This window comes from Sinohyriopsis cumingii, chromosome 10 (genome assembly GCF_028554795.1).
Source record: "Sinohyriopsis cumingii isolate HCF-2022 chromosome 10, ASM2855479v2, whole genome shotgun sequence".
NCBI lineage: Eukaryota > Metazoa > Mollusca > Bivalvia > Unionida > Unionidae > Sinohyriopsis > Sinohyriopsis cumingii.
In genome coordinates, this window is record NC_142970.1 from 121,231,227 (window position 1) to 121,254,607 (window position 23,381).

The following is a 23,381-nucleotide window of genomic DNA, read 5'->3' on the forward strand; positions in this document are numbered from 1 at the left end:
GTTCTAACCAGAAGATTTGGAGGTTGCTTGCCATAAACACATTTGTTGAGTCAATCCAAATGCTCAGTGGATTAAATTCATATAGTAGACTTTTTTCCCAACAGACAGCTCGATATCCATATTTTTTCTTATCTTATATGGAAGATATGAAAACCAGTCTAGCATCACAAGAGGCCAACAAGGTGTCAGCAAAAAACAGCCATTTACCAGATGGCCTAGCAAACTTAAACATTGTTAAATCAAGTCAGGCCTGCATTAAATTGATAAGAAAATTATTTATTTTCTCATAAGTTGTGAGTATTAAAATCTTCATCTTTAATCTGCTGAAAGACAAAATAAAACTAGGATGTTGATGAAATTTGACCTGGTACTTGTGAATTGCATTGGCAGTCAGGCGGCTTGCTGTTTTGCCAACCTTACTTTTCTTATATCAGTCTATTCATCTCAGACCAGCCGTCTCAGTCAAGGTGTCCACGTGCTCAGAAATACTTGTAAAAAAGAAAACCTTGTTGTCTTCAGCTGTGCCTGACGTAGTTGATCTAAAACCAAACAACAAGAAATATATAACAAAAACATCGTAAGGTCAATCCGTCTTTGAGAACATACCAAACAAAACATTTCGAGAGAGACACACATGCACACGACGTCGAGTTATTTGGTATTGTTAGCTTCACACAGCATTATCAATTTTATCATAGATGTAGGTCTAACTCAGTACATTTTCAGGTCAGCGTCATTAAATGTATGTAAAGCCACCTAACTAAATTTAAATACTTGTGTGAAACAAGTTATATACTGTTAGCTACATTTATTGATGATGACCTGAAAACTAATTGTGCTACAGATAGGATAAAATTCTCAATGCTGTGTGGAATGAACGATGACAGAAAACACTGATCCATACACATAGACTAGGCTACATACTTCATATCCTCGTGGAGTGATTAATAATATAACCCCTTGACTGGAATTTCCTTGTCTTAGTCAAAATCCCAACAAAGATTATATTCATCAAGAGACACTCGGGTTATACACATTACCAGTCACAAAAATCCCAACTCTCTCAACAACCACAGGAAATTTAGTAACAGCCACAAATGTGTTATATCAAACACGCTTTCTTCTAATTTTTTTTGAGAATTTGAAATTGTGTCCCAGTTCAATCAAACATGTACATAAAATCTTTAACGACAAATAATTAATTTATTAGTTAGAAGGAATCATGTATCCGTTCACACCTTAATCCATAAGAAAATTTCATTGTAGCACTTGCCATATTTCCAAGGCAGAAGTAGTCATTTTCATATAAACCATGAACATGAAAGTTCAGCACATTGTTATCCGCTAGCATTCGTATTTGTAGGGTCTTTCATACACGAGGGTAATTTTACAAATAATATTAATTACAACTCAAGTATGTCACAAAACAGTTTCACCTCCTCCAAAGAAGAGGAGAGTTATATACAATAGTGAAACAGATCTCTAATTACCCATGCATAATTTAATGCAACATGTTATTCTTCATTACAGCTTGTACTAAGTATAACTGCAGTAGAGATGTGTACCCAGTATCGTTTCATTATTTACGATATAACTTTTCAAAACTGGAACTGATGAAAATGAAACATTTTCTTGTAATAAATATTAATTATTTTTTGTAATTTCATACAACATTCATATTTTAAAAGTGATAATACCTCATTATTATGGGATGTTTTATGTTGTTATTTTTGTTTCCTCATGCATATAAACTGTGTACTTCGGATGCAACGTCACATCACAGCCCTCAATAACATATTTGTATTAATGAGCTGTATGTAGACATTTTGGACGTGAACTATATAACACTAGTGAAGAGTTATGTTTACTTTAAAGGAAAATATTTGGTGAGAAAAATAATCTACATTGGGGTTTGGACCGCGACAAAGACATCCCGGTTAAGTGGGTACATTATTTGTCTCCCCATGAGACAAATAAAATAAACCCTTGACTGGGCTGTTAGTCTGGTTCTGAATACTGTTACTATAGTTGCTTATGAAGAAATTGTTCAACATTTCCACAATGTCTTGTACAGATGTTGCTATATCATCATTTTGCTTAAGTCTAGGGGGACGACAACTGTTCCTGGGTGGGTTCAGCTCTTTTAGATGCTTCCGCAATGTTTTGGTACTCTTACTTTCATTAATAGCCTGTTTATGGTAGTTCTCTTTTGCCTTATCTATCAGGTGCTTAGTTTTATTCATCCACTTTCTATAGCTTATCATGTCTTTTTTTCTTGTGGAAATTATCTCTTTGGTGCCTAGCCTCATTGATCTCAGGGATAATCCACTTGGGTGTAATTTAGTGTTTAACCCTTTTTGTTTTAATTGGGGCATGCTTGTCTAAGGCTGCATTGGACATTCAATACCATTTGTCTAAGGCAGTGTTGATGTCAGCTATATTGCAGACTGATTGGAAGGGTTTGCAAACTAAATCATTTAAGAACATTTCCTCATCAAATTGTTTAAAGTCCCTGTATTGTATTTCAATGTGTTGACCATTTTTACTTGATTTTGGGACATGTAAACTTTTACAAACTGGGTAGTGGTCATTCAGTGCATACACTGGCACATTAATTTCACGTATGTTTCAAGGTTTATTAGTAAAGACATGATCAATGATAGTAGCGCTTTTATCTGTTACTCTTGTTGGGGTGTTAATTAAAGTTGTAAGTTTCAAAGCTACTTATCCATGTTAATGGTGGAGTTTTCATGTAGTCAATATTACAATCACCTAATATGATAGTTTATCAATCTTCCTTTCCTAATGCTTTTTGAATTTGCACCTCAAATCTATCAATCCAATCAGCTGTGGAACTAGGTGGCCTGTAAACTGAATATAAGAGATTCGCTTTGATTGGGCAAGGGTTGCTTCAATCCAGATATTCTCTACCCCAATAGTCTTTAGATCAACATGTCTGTTATAACTAATGAACTGTCTACATAGAGAAGAATACCCCCACCCCACATATGAATTCACTATCTTTTCTTTCAAAGTTGAACCCTTGTATTTGGAGAGCCAAATCATCAATCATCAGTATCATCAGAAAGAAAGTTATGTTTAAAATTAAGTGTCCTATTGAATAAAGGTAAACTTAAAAGTTGGATGTTTCCTGGATTATATTTTATGAAGAATAGTGAAGTTGTTGTCAAATAGAAATGCAATTCCTTTTGACAAACAGGCAATATTGATATTTTTTATGTATATTTTGCATGATGTCCCTACGATTGTCATCCTAGAAGAGTATTCCAGATAATGATCTCCAGGGTACAATATCAGTTATGGAATTAAAATCTTGTAGCATGTGTATTATACCTGAGATTTTATATACAAATACTTTTCGTGAAAACAAGTGATTGTGCCAAAGACAGCTGACAAACCAATTTTAATTAGTACAGTCAAATATTGTATTTGTGGTGGAGATGATTGATGTATAATGATATTGAATTAGTACAGTCAAATATTGTATTTGTGGTGGAGATGATTGGTGTAGGATGATATTGAATTAGTAAATCAAATATTGTATTTGTGGTGGAGATGATTGGTGTAGGATGATATTGAATTAGTACAGTCAAATATTGTATTTGTGGTGGAGATGATTGGTGTAGGATGATATTGAAATAGTACAGTCAAATATTGTATTTGTGGTGGAGATGATTGGTGTAGGATGATACTGAATTAGTACAGTCAGATATTGTATTTGCGGTGGAGATGATTGGTGTAGGATGATATTGAATTAGTACAGTCAAATATTGTATTTGTTGTGGAGATGATTGATGTAGGGTAATACAGAATGAAAGCAAGAACCAGATAAGTTTCATCTTCAGTATATTAAAATGAATATGTCTAATGGAGCATGACTTTGTGCCAAATGTCAAAAACCTAGTTTTCTTGACATGCTTTTAGAAATAGGAAATATTAAATTAACACAATATTTGCATGGTACCTTGAAAATTACTTGAATTTTAATTCATCCTTGAAAACTACTTAAAAATTATTTTTACCTTTAAAAGTCCTTGAAAATTATTGAAAACAGGGCTCGGTCCTTGAATACTATAATGTGTTTTTGTGAAATGTGTCGAAGAGAGAATGTGTGCTTTGTCAATCTCCGTAAACTTCGATTGCTACCGAATATTCAGTAGGCTGCACTCGCACCTGCCAAAGGATAAACACAGATGCATGGCAATAAGAATATGGATTATCTATCTGGAGGAGTTGAAGGAAAAGAAGCAAAGGATTGAGGACAGCATCCAGTATCTCGGGAAAACATCAGACAAATTATATGAAAAGCAGATGCTACCAGAAACGTTTTCTTTGTTACACAAGCCAATGCATTGAAGAAAGAGAACCTGCACAAGCAGTCAGAAATGGAAACTATTAAAATGGAACTTGCTGACCATGTTAAAAAACTTTGTACTTAAAAAGTCAGTGGTTGTAGTGTGGTCATGTTTAACTATTCTCTTTGTCTACTTTTATCCTTCCATTGCATTGTGTTTTTCATATGATGATTTGTGATTGTTATACAAGCAGACTCTGATCTCCAGTGGTTGTACTTGTAGTGTAGTTGGAGTTAAGAATTCAAAGAACTGTTGATAAAGATATGAAATAATTTGTTTTATTTTCTAAAACAAGGGTTGTTATTCTCCTAAGATTTCAGTGTTTTATTCACCATCATAAAGGCTCATGCTTATTGCACAACTATTAGGAAGCCCCTTTTCAGGAAATTACAACATTCTCACTAATCCTTTAAATGGCCATTGATAAATATACATAAAGTACACTGGGCATAAGGGTCCTTGAACGAATTAGATAAAGTCCTTAAAAAGTCCTTGAATTTTTTCACACCAAAGGAATATGAACCATGTAACGATTGACTGTTTTATTTGAATGATAACCAAATGATTGATTTCAATCTTTGGAAGTTGAAAATCATTACATGTTTCTATTTTTGTTTATGCACCCATTGGTTTATGAATGTATAAAAAAGATGGTTGACATTTCAATGTCTTCTTAAATATGTGGGAAGAACAATCTTATTAAGTGCTGGTTTGCTAGGGAATCAAAATGTCGGATTTCGAAATACTCACATTTTGTGACATGACGTGAAACAAAAGGTAGATTGCTTTAAACTAAGTATGTCAGGATGCATTTAGACACAAAAGCCTTTCGGATATAGTCACTGTTTGACAAAATAGAAGACCATTTAATCAAATTCCTAAAACTGCTCAAACCACATTTTTAAACACTTTGACATTAAACATTTTTGGTTTAAAGTCTTTCAGAATCTTTCAATGAATGATGCCAATCTGGATAAAAGCAAGGTTGCTTTACTAAATCAAGAATAAAACTGTAAACTATTCTCAAATAATACTCTGCAGATTTTGACAAAATCTAGGGTAAATCTTGTCATAAAGGCATTGAAAATGATATCAGTCCATTAGCAGGCATGGCCATAATTATAAAAATAGATTACAACTTCATGAAAATGCTGTCAGTCCATTAGAAATTATGTCTCATGTGTTTAGGCTCTGTGTGTGCATGTGTGTGTGTGTGTGTGTGTGTGTGTGTGTGTGTGTGATTTGGATTTTTAACATAGCTTTAACAATATTTTAGTCATATTGCTATGATGTCTGCAATGTGGCAGTTTATAGTGATGTCTAGCACTGGGGCATCATGCCGCAGACATGAAGCATGATGTCCCACCCAGTCACATTATCCTGACACCAGGCCGACCAGTCCTAACACTAACCTCTTAATGCTGAGCACCAAGCGAGGCAGCTGTTGGTACTGTTTTTGTAAGTCTTTGGTATGGCTCGGCCGGGGATCGAACCCACGACCTCCCGCATCTGAGGCGGATGTTTAGGCTCTAATAAACGGTAATGATAGAATGAAAACAACAAGCTGTGAAAAATTAAACAAATAATTTATTTCCCTGGAAAAAAAACCAATGTAAATATGAAAAACTAAGAACTTAGGTTTTAAGAATCAAATCCAAAAATGATAAAGAATAATCCATGAATTTAATTTTAGAAGTCTTAGCAATGAAAAGTTTTAATGAATTCAAATTCAAGTCTTGATGAAATATCCAAGACAGAAGGCGATGACGTATACTGTAGCTTGATATTACGAATGTGTCTACAGTTCTTTGTTGATTCACAAACAAAATTCTGGTGTTTGAATTTCTGAATAAAATTCAGAGAAATGTATTTGTCCAAGAATTCTGTATGAGCACTCAAATATTTCCAAGAAAATAATTAATCTTTTAGAATCCAAATGATTTGAATAAAAATAGAAGACCATTTAATCAAATTCCTAAAACTGCTCAACCAAATTTTTTAACACTTTGACATTAAACATTTTTGATTTAAAGTCTTTCAGAATCTTTTAATGAATGATGCCAATCTGCATAAAAGCAAGGTTGCTTTACTAAATCAAGAATAAAACAGTAAAACTATTCTCAAATAATACTCTGCAGATTTTGACAAAATCTAGGGTAAATCTTGTCATAAAGGCATTGAAAATGATGCCAGTCCATTAGCAGGCATGGCCATAATTATAAAAATAGATTACAACTTCATGAAAATGCTGTCAGTCCATTAGAAATTATGTCTTATGTGTTTAGGCTCAAATAAATGAAAACAACAAGCTTTGAAAAATTTAACAAATAATTTATTTCTCTGGAAAAAACCCAATGTAAATATGAAAAACTGAGAACTACGGTTTTAAGAATCAAATCCAAAAATTATCAAAGAATAATCTATGAATTTAATTTTAGAAGTCTTAGCAATGAAAGTTCTAATGAAATCAAATTCAAGTCTTGATGAAATATCCAAGACAGAAGGCGATGACGTATACTGTAACCTTTATATTACGGATGTGTCCACAGTTCTTTGTTGATTCACAAACAAAATTCTGGTGTTTGAATTTCTGAATAAAATTCAGAGAAATGTATTTGTCCAAGAATTCTGTATGAGCACTCAAATCTAACTACTACGCAATTTCAGAAAATCCAGAATTGCAAAATAGGGCTGATTACACTCTAAAATCATGTACTCCTAGTATGACCTTGATAAAAACCAATCATTTTACTCGAGAATAAAATAAAAATAGAAAGTTGTTTACTTGTCTCAGTGATATCTGACTCGAGATCAGGAACTAAGTCAAAATTACAAACAGTGTTTCTATTATTAGGTATTAACAAAAAGATTTAGGCCAAACTGAATTTTCTGGTAACATATCTAATTCCTGTTAAAGAAAATTACATTACATTGATATGTAATGCAATTAAAAATAAAAATTTAAAACTTACAAAATGACAATTAAATGAAATCAAATATAAATTAAATCAAATATATATAACACATGGCCCTCATTATAAAAAAAAAAATAGATTACAACTTAGGCAAATGATGTCAGTCCATTGGGAAGCATGACCATCCTTATTAAAAATAAAAACATATGCAGATAGTGTCAGTCCATTAGTAAGTATTGCCATCAATAGGCACTTAATAGGTTTTGCTGCTGTGCCACAAAATACCAAGCCACAATGCAAGACTTTTACCCTGATAGGCATAATAGAAGTGACTCCCTCTTAGTGCTTGAACAATTGGTGCCATCTAATCCCAGAACAATTGGTGCCATTGAACCTACTCCATGGTTTATTAAACGCAGAACAAGAGACTTAATTTTCAAGAACATATCACGTAGTTGGCAGACCATATTTGACACATTTGCATATATTACCATTAATTACCTTAGCTGTACTGTTCTTGATTTCATGCCATTTTCTTTACTGATGCACATTCAGGCGATAGTTTCAAACTCTTTTGGGTACTGATTCGTTTGCAATTATTAAGCATTTCAAAGTCTCTTGGGTACCAAGTAATTTGCATATTTAGACACAAACTCTTTTGGGTACTGATTCATTTGCATATTCATATACAATCATTAAGCATTTCAAAGTCTCTTGGGTACCAAGTAATTTGCATATTTAGACACAAACTCTTTTGGGTACTCATTCATTTGCATATTCATATACAGTTATTAAGCATTTCAAAGTCTCTTGGGTACCAAGTAATTTGCATATTTAGACACAAACTCTTTTGGGTACTGATTCATTTGTATATTCATATACAGTCATTAAGCGTTTCAGACTATTTTGGGTACCAAGTAATTTGCATATTTAGACAAAATTCTCTTGGTACCAATTCATTTGATTGAAGAGTAATTACAGCCAAACAATGGCAAAGTCAGTTAATTTGTGACATATTTTTTTAATGAATTATATATCTGTAAATATTGGACAAATGTGATTTATACATTTGTTTCATTCAAGAAAACCCCCCAGAATTTTTCAGTTAATACATCTTCATATCTTGTTGTAAATTTATTAAAATGATGGTTGAAACATCTTACAAAATGGCTGCCGTCATATCCATCCTGATAATCTTTATATGGCTTAATCTCCTGTGGTTCAAACATCTTACAAAATGGCTGCCATCATATATATCCTGATAATCTTTATATGGCTTAATCTCCTGTGGTTCAAACATCTTACAAAATGGCTGCCGTCATATCCATCCTGATAATCTTTATATGGCTTAATCTCCTGTGGTTGAAACATCTTACAAAATGGCTGCTGTCATATCCATCCTGATAATCTTTATATGGCTTAATCTCCTGTGGTTGAAACATCCTACAAAATGGCTGCCGTCATATCCATCCTGATAATCTTTATATGGCTTAATCTCCTGTGGTTGAAACATCTTACAAAATGGCTGCCGTCATATCCATCCTGATAATCTTTATATGGCTTAATCTCCTGTGGCTGAAACATCCTACAAAATGGCTGCTGCCATATCCATCCTGATAATCTTTATATGGCTTCATCTCCTTTGGTTGAAACATCTTACAAAATGGCTGCTGTCATATCCATCCTGATCATCTTTATATGGCTTTATCTCCTGTGGTAGAAACATCCTACAAAATGGCTGCCTTCATATCCATCCTAATATCTTTACATGGCTTCATCTCCTGTGGTTGAAACATCCTACAAAATGGCTGCCGTCATATCCATCCTGATAATCTTTATATGGCTTAATCTCCTGTAGTTGAAACATCCTCCAAAATGGCTGCCGTCATATCCATCCTGATAATCTTTATATGGCTTAATCTCCTGTGGTTCAAACATCCTACAAAATGGTTGCCGTCATATCCATCCTGATAATCTTTATATGGCTTAATCTCCTGTAGTTGAAACATCTCACAAAATGGCTGCCGTCATATCCATCCTGATAATCTTTATATGGCTTAATCTCCTGTGGTTGAAACATCTTACAAAATGGCTGCCATCATATCCATCCTGATAATCTTTATATCGCTTAATCTGCTGTGGTTGAAACATCCTCCAAAATGGCTGCTGTCATATCCATCCTGATATCTTTATATGGCTTAATCTCCTGTGGTTGAAACATCTTACAAAATGGCTGCCATCATATCCATCCTGATAATCTTTATATCGCTTAATCTGCTGTGGTTCAAACATCTTACAAAATGGCTGCTGTCATATCCATCCTGATCATCTTTATATGGCTTAATCTCCTGTGGTTGAAACATCCTACAAAATGTCTACCTTCATATCCATCCTGGTAATCTTTATATTGCTTCATCTCCTGTGGTTGAAACATCCTACAAAATGGCTGCCATCATATCCATCCTGATAATCTTTATATGGCTTAGGTGGCGCTATACAGTTTCACATTTTCCATAGGGTTAGGATTTTAAAGAAAAAGAATTTCCCCAGCTTTCCTCATTGGTTATACTGGCTATTTAAAAAAGACCTTGTATATCTTAGGCATAATTAAACGAACCTATAATTCCCTTTATTTTGATGTATGATTGATGGGTTTACTATGGGTTATAAAGTATACAGCTAGGCCTTACTTTACATGTGCACCTTTCAAATAAGTGCTAGCTCTACTTGGTCATTTTCACTTCCTGAACTTCAGAGGTAAATTGTATAAAAAAAGAGCTGATAACTATTTTTACATTTTATATATTTGGTAATTCATTCATTGCACTTTCAGATGCTGGTATTTTCTAGTCTGGCAAAATTCATTTTCCCTATTTTAATAGCTGCTATGTATAGTGTACTTTAGACTAATTCAGGCTGATTTTTTAACACAAGGGAGCAGTCATTTTAGATAGGAGTGTGCTTAAATCATGTAAAATTTCAAAAAGTACAATATCCAAAGAAATATCATCCACATTACATTACTGTAGCATATAGGTATGCCAACATTCTCTCCATTGTGCATGTTTTAAATGCATACTACTTCACCTTACATACGTCACTCTCTCTAAAGTACATATTAATTGGTGAGTGCCCCCTTATATAGCTTAATCTCCTGTGGTTGAAACATCCTACAAAATGGCTGCCATCATATCCATCCTGATAATCTTTATATGGCTTAATCTCCTGTGGTTGAAACATCCTCCAAAATGGCTGCCGTCGTATCCATCCTGATAATCTTTATATCGCTTAATCTCCTGTGGTTGAAACATCCTACAAAATGGCTGCCTTCATATCCCTCCTGATATCTTTATATGGCTTAATCTCCTGTGATTGAAACATCCTACAAAATGGCTACCATCATGTCCATCCTGATAATCTTTATATGGCTTAATCTTCTGTGGTTGAAACATCTTACAAAATGGCTGCCTTCATGTCCATCCTGATATCTTTATATGGCTTAATCTCCTGTGGTTGAAACATCTTACAAAATGGCTGCCTTCATATCCATCCTGATATCTTTATATGGCTTAATCTCCTGTGGTTGAAACATCCTACAAAATGGCTGCCATCATATCCATCCTGATAATCTTTATATGGCTTAATCTCCTGTGGTTGAAACATCTTACAAAATGGCTGCCTTCATGTCCATCCTGATATCTTTATATGGCTTAATCTCCTGTGGTTGAAACATCTTACAAAATGGCTGCCTTCATATTCATCCTGAAAATCTTTATATGGCTTAATCTCCTGTGGTTGAAACATCTTACAAAATGGCTGCCGTCATATCCATCCTGATATCTTTATATGGCTTAATCTCCTGTGGTTGAAACATCCTACAAAATGGCTGCCTTCATATTCATCCTGAAAATCTTCTTATGACTTATTCTCCTAATGTACTGAGTCGTACCAACATGGCATTCTCACTAAAGTATTATTTTTTTCTGAATAAAACTGGTTCAAAAGAATTCATGTCAATGTTATTACCAATTATTTTTTATAATTGTATCAATGTAAGTATGAAGGCACAAACTTGTACATTTACAAGTGAATTTTGGCCAGACTTTTATAATTTTATATATTTTTTTAAATTATAAAGTACCATGGAATATGATCCAAAATTTGGATGAAATAGATGAAGCTCTGAGGATGTGGATTGACCTCTGGATGTAGTCTCTAAGCATGCACCACTGAAAGTACATTGAGTAAAAAATGACATCCAACCTAATTGGCTTACTACTCAAATCCTAGACACCATGAAAACAAGATCAATTCAAGGCTATAGGAAACCATTCACAATATAAAGTATGGAGAAATAAAATAGCATGCTTTATTAAAAAAAACTGTTAAAAAAAATATTATTATCAATCATTGCTTGAAAAAAAAAACGCAACATAAACTCCATTTGGAAAGTTTTCAACGAACTCAATAGAGGAACACATAAAGATCAAATAAATAAAATTCATTCACTTCTGGTAAATGACGCCATAGTCATTGATTACACTGACATGTCATGTTTTCAATGATTGTTTTCACCAACATTATCACAACGTTAAAAGAACCAATGATAGAATGCAACTTTACTGAACTGAAAAAGTTCTTCAGCAGCACAATCTTTAAAGAGGTATGTTTCTCTATTCCACCAGTATCAAAATCTTTTTAAAAAAATATGTCTCAATGAACTTGATACCAAGAAAGCTACAGGACTGGATCAGATTGGTCCACGACTCATTAAATCTTTGCCTCTGCTATTGTAGATAGCATGACATTCATAATCAATTTGATTAGTACAACCTCATCTGTCCCCAAAATATAGAAACTGCAAAAGTAACTCCTATTCACAAATCTTGTTCTAAGGATGATGCTGATAACTACCAACCAATCTCAATACTGCCAAAGTTGTCAAAATTGATTGAACAACACGTCTATGACTCATTCATGTCATATTTAACCAAACACTTGCTGTTACACCATAATCAATCAGGCCTTAGACAGAAACATTCATGTGAGACTGCCTTGATCTCCCTAACTGATAAATGGCTTCAAGCACTTGACCAAGATAGAATAATAGGATCTGTATTTGTAGATTTCAGTAAAGCTTTTGACATGGTGGATCATGAAATCCTTTTGAAGAAACTGAAAATCTACCAGGTGATGAAAGCACACTTAGATGGTTTACTTCATACTTAAGTGAGAGAACACAGCATGTGTATATAAATAAATCTTGATAGTGATGAAATATGTCTGCCATGGAAGGATAAAATTTAGTAAATGGTCTGTCATGATAGACTACTTGGTGTTTTGGTAGATAATAACCTATAATGGACTGGACAAATCAAACATGTCAGTAAAAAAAGTCAATTCATGTTTATGCTTCTCAGTAGGATAAGACATTTTCTCCCTGAAAGGCACAGAAAACTATTTTATAACAGTTACATACAACCCTATTTAGACTACTGTAATACAGTATGGGGTAATTCAAATGATAAAAACATAGCAAAGCTGGCACATCTTCAAAAAAGAGCATTTGGCTAATATCCAGAAAAATAGCAAGGAAAATTTAGCTGGTGAGTTAAAAATATTACCTATTAAAGACAGAATCTGAGAAAAGTCAAATTAATGTACAGGATATACAATAATAGTGCTCTTGAATATTTACAATCATTATTCCAGTATAGGCTACCTGTCAATACTCCCCAACTCTGGAATTTTGCTCTGGAATAGTATTTCAGTTGAGATTAGAAATGCTTCTCTATTTCCTTCTTCCAAGTCCAGTATATCCAGTTGCTTCAGAGATGCAGCTAAACTAAATATATTCCTTTGTATGAGGGCCTCAATGTAGGTTAGTTCTTAGCTAATTGTGTTACCCTCTTTAAATAATGTCATAATATTATTATTATTATTATTATTATTATTTTGCATTCCAATTTAGGTATTGATAATCAACATTCTTAGGCTGATCTTCGGGTCAAAGGGCATGACTTGTGTTATTATCTCTAGTTGGGTTTGAGCATGATAATGCAAATGGGTGTGATTGGATATTTATAAAACCCATGTGTAAATATATTTTTAGAATATCTTGTTTTTCTTACTATATAAAACTGTTTCAATAGAATTCATTTCAATGTTGTTACCAATTATATTTTCATAATTATCTCACAAACTGTATCCATATGAAAATCAAACTTTCTGATATAAGAACATTTTCCTTCTCATTTGTAGATGCTATCTGGACAACAGAGCATTGCCCGGAATTCCATGACAACAGGGACCACATTGTACTACTCATGGAAGAATTAAACATTATTGTGAGGCCAAGATCATATGTTGTGTCAGAAATCAAGGTCAGTTCATTTTGTCACAGTTGATAAACCTACAGGCATATTTTATCAGCCATTAAAGCCGTATATACACAACAACAAGCGCAAGTCAACATTTAATAATAAGATAATGCTGTAATTTTATTGCCAGATCTAAGAAAATAAATTAAAGATAAATGGGGCAGAAAATGTAAGTACACATCATGCCAATGTTACTGGATCCCATATAAGTAAGATATTTGCTTAAATGCAGACAAATGAAATTTAGAGGAAATGAAGATGTGCAACATGTATGTTAACAATTACCTAATTACATATATGTTAACAATTACCTAATTACATGTATGTTAACAATTACCTAATTACATGTATGTTAACAATTACCTAATTACATGTATGTTAACAATTACCTAATTATATATATGTTAACAATTACCTAATTACATGTATGTTAACAATTACCTAATTACATGTATGTTAACAATTTCCTAATTACATATATGTTAACAATTACCTAATTACATGTATGTTAACAATTACCTAATTACATGTATATTAACAATTACCTAATTAAATATATGTTAACAATTACCTAATTACGTGTATGGTGTTCATGAGCCAATTTATCAGCAATAGCTGGAAAAAATCAAATCTGTTTACATGTCACAGTCTCCATCCCCAAAGATTTGTTCCCATTTTAAAATGCAACCCACACACATTGTGCAACCCATGGATTATTAGCAGTGACACAGAGAGCAGTAACTGGAAAAACTATCACAGAATTTTTTGTGTTATTTGACTGGTACTGTCTGCAGATTGGCTAAACAGTTCTTCCAGTATGCAGAGAGTTGTTGGTGATTTTCCATTTCTGCTAACACTGTCTCAAACTTGGCAGTATTTATTATTTTATCCTCGATTGCCGCTACTTAGAGTTCTGAACAAACATGTACACATGAATACAGCATTTATCAAAATTATTTGCAAGCACCACCAGAAATGACTGGTTACTATTGATATAGCTCTGGCAATAATTCTGATTTTTGCAACTATGTTGATTGTTGTGGTTGCAAGCTAGTCACACCAAGATCAACTTGGTGCTGTGGTAAGCCCTGCAACCAAACAAACATGTATGCATTTTATGTGTAGCACAGTTCTCTTTGTGATTTCCTCTTGAAAATGTTGCTCGACTTCGATTATTTTTTCAGGTTGATAACATTGAAGATCCTTACAATACAGGGACACTTAGTTCAACCACACCGAGAAATCTCCAGTTAATTTTGCTGGAGAAAGTTTCAGTGTAGCCCCAAAAATGTTTTTTTTAAAAAAAAATTACTTTTTGTATTTTTGACACCTCATTTTCACTAAGGCAAACTTCACTTCGTGATATAATATTGTGATTTATCAAGAGTTGATTAGATTTCGTTTTCACGACTGCAGTGATGTGCACTGTTAAACAACGCCATTATTACGTTGTTGACAAATCCCATTTGGTATTTACAGGGTAATCAGCATTGTCATTCTGTACAAGGTTAATCAATTTTCAAGACTGCCTCACATTGAAGTAAAGACATAGACATATCCTGCATGTATAATTCTACTTTGTGTTGATCAGTCAGCCTAGGCCGGTATGAGTAGTACTGAAAATCCAATTTGCTTTGATCCACCAACACAGGTACGCCGATGTAACATTGACATCTGTTAAAACTTTGAGTTGAGCCTTTGTTTCTACATTAATAACTTCATCTAATATCCTTTTAGCAATCACCGAATCAGACAGCCATTGTTGAGTGGCTTCATCAATGATTTTGCCAACAGCAGCTGACATTCTTTATGTTGATGGTAGTGTATCCACTTTTGGTGGTGCTCAAGTCACTAATCATTTTAGTTGATCTTGAAGTGATTGAGTCGCTTGTAATCCAATTTTATATCTGATCCACAGCAACATGATTGATACTATGAACATCTCACATTGCAAATTCTTTAGTGACTGATGCAGTGAGCGATGACAATGCTGTGAGCACCTTAAGTGCACCTATCAACAATCCATGAATAACGTCACCACAGCCAGTTATATAATATGTCCAGTAATTGGGTTTGCTCGCAATAACAATACACGAAGGGTTCATACGTCAGCTTACAATTGTCTTTATATTACTTATAAGGTGGATCTCTAATGTACAGTTATATAATATGTCCAGTAACTGGGTTTGCTCACAATAACATACATCAGCTTACAACTGTCATTACATTACTTATCATGTTGATCGCTAATGTACAGTTTTATCATCATTGTTTAATGTTGAAGATCTACAATGTGCCAATCTTCATCCACATTGGTAAAACGAATTATGTGTCAATCGATTATTATGCAGTGGAAGATACACAAGTGCTGCAGCCATAATTTATATCAAATCACCTGGTAAATCAGTTGACGAAAATCCAAAAATTATATAACACTGGGAGGCAATGTACCTACACATGTTGTTGCATACTTTTCATATGATATGCATTCCCTTTATATCCTGATTGCAAACATTATGAATTTTGGGAAGATCTTTACGCCAACCAATAACTGTTTTCAACAATGACTGCCCAATATGAACCAAATATTGCAGAGATTAATATGTGATGGCAGAGGAGAGTGTAGCCTCAAGTTACGTATAGAATTTTCAGAGTGTTTGCCAGTCAACACTTACACTCTTCATTGGACCCCAGGCTGTATGTGTCTGTAGAAAGTTCTACCATACCCCAAGATGTTGCATGATCTCGTAGAAACAGAAATTTGTTGCTGAGGTCAGACCATCAGACAGCTGTGATATTAGGCCAAATGTAATAAACTCCCAGTGACATAAGTATGATCTCAGCTGTGCGTGATTCCCCAGCAATAACAGCTGTAGAAAAGTCACACTGAAATCTGGCATAATTGATGTTGTGCACATCAAGGTAATGCTTGGGTTGTATTTTCAAAATTGTTGCATCACAGCATTGATTTAATGCAGAATCACATCATAAGGCATCATCTGTGTTGTAATCATTGATTTAATGCAGAATCACATCATAAGGCATCATCTGTATTGTAATCATTGATTTAATGCGGAATCACATCATAAGGCATCATCTGTGTTGTAATCATTGATTTAATGCAGAATCACATCATAAGGCATCATCTGTGTTGTAATTATTGATTTAATGCAGAATGACATCATCAGGCATCATCTGTGATGTAATCATTGATTTAATGCAGAATCACATCATAAGGCATCATCTGTGTTGTAATCATTGATTTAATGCAAAATAACATCATAAGGCATCATCTGTGTTGTAATCATTGATTTAATGCAGAATCACATCATAAGGCATCATCTGTGTTGTAATCATTGATTTAATGCAGAATCACATCAGAAGGCATCATCTGTGTTGTAATGATTGATTTTTAATGCAGAATCACATCATAAGGCATTATCTGTGTTGTAATCATTGATTTAATGCAGAATCACATCATAAGGCATCATCTGTGTTGTAATCATTGATTTAATGCAGAATCACTTCATAGGGCATCATCTGTGTTGTAATCATTGATTTAATGCAGAATCACATCATAAATCATCATCTGTATTGTAATCATTGACTTAATGCAGAATCACATCATAAGGCATCATCTGTGTTGTAATCATTGATTTAATGCAGCATCATCTGTGTTGTAATGATTGATTTAATGCAGAATCACATCATAAGGCATCACCAATGTTGTAATCATTGATTTAATGCAGAATCACATCATCAGGCATCATCTGTGTTGTAATCATTGATTTAATGCAGAATCACATCATAAGGCATCATCTGTGTTGTAATCATTGATTTAATGCAGAATAACATCATAAGGCATCATCAGTGTTGTAATCATTGATTTAATGCAGCATCATCTGTGTTGTAATCATTGATTTAATGCAGAATAACATCATAAGGCATCATCTGTGTTGTAATCATTGATTTAATGCAGAATAACATCATAAGGCATCATCTGTGTTGTAATCATTGATTTAATGCAGAATCACATCATAAGGCTTCATCAATGTTGTAATCATTGATTTAATGCAGAATCACATCATAAGGCTTTATCAATGTTGTAATCATTGATTTAATGCAAAATCACAAGGCATCATCTGTGTTGGAATCATTGATTTAATGCAGCATCATCTGTGTTGTAATCTTTGATTTAATGCAGCATCATCTGTGTTGTAATGATTGATTTAATTCAGAATAACATCATAAGGCACCATCAATGTTGTAATCATTGATTTAAGGCATCATCTGTGTTGTAATCATTGATTTAATGCGGAATCACATCACAAGGCATCATTTGTGTTGTAATCATTGATTTAATGCAGAATCACATCATAAGGCATCATCAGTGTTGTAATCATTGATTTAATGCAGCATCATCTGTGTTGTAATCATTCATTTAATGCAGAATAACATCATAAGGCATCATCTGTGTTGTAATCGTTGATTTAATGCAGAATCACATCATAAGGCATCATCAATGTTGTAATTATTGACTTAATGCAGAATCACATCATAAGGCTTCATCAATGTTGTAATCATTGATTTAATGCAGAATCACATCATAAGGCTTTATCAATGTTGTAATCATTGATTTAATGTAAAATCACATAAGGCATCATCTGTGTTGGAATCATTGATTTAATACAGCATCATCCGTGTTGTAATTTTTGATTTAATGCAGCATCATCTGTGTTGTAATGATTGATTTAATGCAGAATAACATCATAAGGCATCATCAATGTTGTAATCATTGATTTAAGGCATCATCTGTGTTGTAATAAAAATAATAATAATAATAATAATGACCTTATTTAAAGAGGGTAACACAATTAGCTAAAAACTAATCTACCTTGAGGCCCTCATACAAAGGAATTTATTTAATCATTGATTTAATGCAAAATCACATCATAAGGCATCATCTGTGTTGTAATCATTGATTTAATGCAGAATAACATCATAAGGCATCATCTGTTTTGTAATCATTGATTTGATGCAAAATCACATCATAAGGCATCATCTGTGTTGTAATCTTTGATTTAATGCAGCATCATCTGTGTTGTAATGATTGATTTAATGCAGAATCACATCATAATGCATCATCAATGTTTTAATCATTGATTTAATGCAGAATCACATCATAAGGCATCATCTGTGTTGTAATCATTGATTTAATGCAGAATCACATCATAAGGCATCATCTGTGTTGTAATCATTGATTTAATGCAGAATCACATCATAAGGCATCATCTGTGTTCTAATGATTGATTTAATGCAAAATCACATCAGAAGGCATCATCTGTGTTGTAATCTTTGATTTAATGCAGCATCATCTGTGTTGTAATGATTGATTTAATGCAGAATCACATCATAAGGCATCATCAATGTTGTAATCATTGATTTAATGCAGAATAACATCATAAGGCATCATCTGTGTTGTAATGATTGATTTAATGCAAAATCACATTATAAGGCATCGTCTGTGTTGGAATCATTGATTTAATGCAGAATCACATCATAAGGCATCATCTGTGTTGTAATCATTGATTTAATGCAGAATAACATCATAAGGCATCATCTGTGTTGTAATCATTGGTTTAATGCAGAATAACTTCATAAGGCATCATCTGTGTTGTAATCATTGATTTAATGCAAAATCACATCATAAGGCATCATCTGTGTTGTAATCTTTGATTTAATGCAGCATCATCTGTGTTGTAATCATTGATTTAATGCAGAATAACATCATAAGGCATCATCTGTGTTGTAATCATTGATTTGATGCAAAATCACATCATAAGGCATCATCTGTGTTGTAATCTTTGATTTAATGCAGCATCATCTGTTGTAATGATTGATTTAATGCAAAATCACATCATAAGGCATCATCAATATTGTAATCATTGATTTAATGCAGAATTACATCATAAGGCATCATCTGTGTTGTAATCATTGATTTAATGCAGCATCATCTGTGTTGTAATCATTGATTTAATGCAGAATCGCATCATAAGGCATCATCTGTGTTGTAATGATTGATTTAATGCAGAATCACATCATAAGGCATCATCAGTGTTGTAATCATTTATTAAATGCAAGATCACATCATAAGGCATCATCTGTGTTGTAATCTTTGATTTAATGCAGCATCATCTGTGTTGTAATGATTGATTTAATGCAGAATCACATCAGAAGGCATCATCAATGTTGTAATCATTGATTTAATGCAGAATAACATCATCAGGCCTCATCTGTGTTGTGATCATTGATTTAATGCAGAATCACATCATAAGGCATCATCTGTGTTGTAATCATTGATTTAATGCAGAATCACATCATAAGGCATCATCTGTGATGTAATCATTGATTTAATGCAGAATCACATAATAAGGCATTATCTGTGTTGTAATCTTTGATTTAATGCAGAATCACATCATAAGGCATCATCAGTGTTGTAATGATTGATTTAATGCAGAATCACATCATAAGGCATCATCTGTGTTGTAATCATTGATTTAATGCAGAATCACATCATAAGGCATCATCAGTGTTATAATCATTGATTTAATGCAGAATCACATCATAAGGCGTCATCTGTGTTGTAATCATTCAGCACTTTCATGCATTCAAGCATGAAATGCTTTTTTGCTGATCATGGCCTTTTTCAGTAACTCTGACAAATTGATACTGCTCATTAATGACTTCTCTTGCATTGTTACCTGCTCAAATTCAGACCACTAGTAGTTTGCAGTTGATTTGTGAAGTCACTAGGACTTGATCTGTGAAGTCCTTGAAGACCCTCTCCTGGTTTTGGTTTTGCTATCCACAGGCCAAGAATGTTAACTTCTTCTTTTAACTTTTATATTAGATGTTGTTTCTCATAGTCACATTGTTATTTTAAAGTGTTTTTCTATGTGGTGATACACCTGTTGTTTGTTCATATTCTTTGGGTTTTGCTAATGTATGCACAGCAAAGTCTTTGCCTTTGGGTGCACTTGCTGCTTGTTGTTGTCATCATTGTTGTCCTAGAACTTCATTTTGTTCTTGCAAGGGTATTACTCTTTGAGTTGTGTATAATGCATACAATGTCCATGCATTTTCACTAACACTTTCTCTGCTCATAATGCATTATATGATTTATAAAAAACGATTATACCATTCACTGTTAGCTTGTTCTTTCCAGTAAATTTGAATACCATTTTAAGCCATTGATCTTGTTTCATGTGTCTTTGATGATATTTTAAACATATACCCTTTCCAGTTGCTGCACATTGAAGAGCAACGTGAATTAGTTTCATATAGATCGCCTAGTGAGTTGCTTTATTAAAGTATTGACATGCTGTTGGCAATTTGTGACTTGTATTTGGGTGGCACGTGTAGTTATTTTGTAAATGCCTATCTACACTCTTCGTCAAGTGCATGGATACCTTTTCTTATTATACCAATGGCTTCTTCAATTTCACCAACATCATCTTTGACTTCCTTGATTATCATTGGCAAATAAATAATAGTCTATGTGTCTTTCTTGATGTCCTTGGTGCAGTTAGCTGTTTTATGAATTGGACCCAAGACTTTGTCTGTTTGTGCCACTTATTTCATTGTTGCTCTTGTTCCCTTTTTAATGTCCTTGTCGCATTCCACAGTTGCTGCTTTTGGTTTAAGCAGCAGTGCAAATGTTGGTTCAGTACCCGATGTGAGGTCTTCTTGTCCAGTTTATCATGAATATTACATCTTTGACATTTTTACGACCTGTGATGAATTCTTGAATTAATTTCTGGTGTTCACAAGCTGCTTTGTTACAAGCTCATCACTTTTCATATTCTTCTTTATCATCATTGGCAGATATTTCATGTAATTGTTATGATTGTTAAATTATTGTGAGACACATTCGCATCCAAACCCACACCATGCTTATTCTAGTGACTGCGAGTTCCAGTCAAGTGAGTGATGAGAAAGTATATGGACCTGTAGTGATCCGCTCACACATTTTATGAAACTCATCCTGTGAGTGGTCAGCGGCACAACAAGTCCAATGAAGGTTTGCAAGATCATGAGCATCAATACCACAAAATAGTATCATGATATGGTTGTCACAGATCACTTAAGGTACATGTGCATATCATTGTTTAAAATAAATAACCTTTGTGTTTCTGTGCCGATCTCGTGTAATTATTTGCATTGGATTGATTGGCATGTGTCATACCATTCAAGATTGTTTACAATTGCATCCAAATTGATGGAGTGATACGGGTCACAAAATTCCGCAAACTTATCAGCGAGCAACAGTAAATCAGTGTACAGATACAAATCATGATAGTTACTCATTAATGGAATCACCTACACACAACTGTCTTTGTGTGCCTGTAGTCATTAATGTAATTGCCTATACATAATTTTCTTTGTGTGCCTGTAGTCATTAGTGGAATTACCTACACACAACTTTATTTGTGTGCCTGTAGTCATTAATGGAATTACCCAAACACAACCTTCGTTGTGTGCCTGATGTCTTTAGTGGAATTACCTACACACAACTGCAGCAGACAAATTGTTTAATCGGTGGCAGTTGAGTTTCAGCAAACTTGTCTTTACATGATATAAACCTTTTCTCAGTAGCAGGTCAATGTTGGTGGGAAGATACCTAAGACTTTTCTATTACTAGATTTTCCGGAGTTCAATTCAGAAACTGTAATGAATCAATGAACTGTATTTGCCCCCACACAAACGTTATGTTATTTGTTTGCTGTTTGGAATAACACTTATTGGTAATTTTGATGCAATGGCTGCTGCTTGCACAATCAAGTGACCATTATACCCATGCAAGTTATGAAGCACTACACAGTTTTTCTTTAGTTTGGGTAAATTCTCCACTGCAGATTGCATGTTTCGTGCATGGCTATTTTGTACATTGCCAGTGATGTTGGCACTTTATATATGCTATAGTTTATCTAATTGGCTGTTACTTGAGGCTGTACTTTTAATAGAATTTAGAATGAACTTGGTAAATAGATCTTGGTTGAGTAGTATTGTGAGTGAATTTCTGGAATATTATCTATCTGTTCTTGCATCTGATTCAGTTGATTTGATGAAAACTGTAGGAACTATGTTATCTGATCAGATTTGGATGAACCTTTTTAAACAGCCGTATGTAAATGCTGACGGAGTTTGATTATGATCATGATATACATCTATTAGGCAACATCAGATATGTTTCCAGTTGGCCAGCCATCCCTGTTTTGGATTGTTGAACCTAGCACTTTTTCCTCCGGATTTAAAAAAAATTAAATTCCCAGAATTGATTTCTGCATCTGATTGAGCTGGTTTTACATGGAACTTGAGGTACTATTAACATCATGTATACATGTCATTATAATATATAATATAGACAATTATTATCAGGATATAAGGTTCTGGAGATAGTTTTCCTGGGCTGACTTCAACATAAACCTGCATAGTGAAATGGTCAATTGTTAAACTAAGTAGCTGAGTGATTTTTTTCAAGCCACTTGGATCTCATGGCAAGTATATGCCTGGAACTGTTAAGTCGTCGTACTTTTGAGATGCATATCATTTCAGAAATCCCTGATAGGTCACTACTACATGTGATTCAGTCTTCAAATTTTGTTTTAGACTCAGATGTTGTTTGTATGCTGGAGGAAGCTAGAACTCTC

At 33.7% G+C, this 23,381-nt stretch overlaps 1 protein-coding gene across 6 annotated transcripts in view; it reads left to right on the top strand.

The window, feature by feature from the left end:
- Nucleotides 1-23,381, top strand: part of LOC149791115 (uncharacterized) — a 125,165-nt gene that overhangs the window by 64,878 nt on the left and 36,906 nt on the right. For all 6 annotated transcript variants that reach the window (XM_089973025.1, XM_089973026.1, XM_089973031.1 and 3 more), the window contains one exon: nucleotides 13,553-13,674. In XM_089973025.1, coding sequence (XP_089829151.1) covers nucleotides 13,553-13,674 — 122 coding nt within the window. The remainder of the gene's footprint in view (nucleotides 1-13,552; nucleotides 13,675-23,381) is intronic.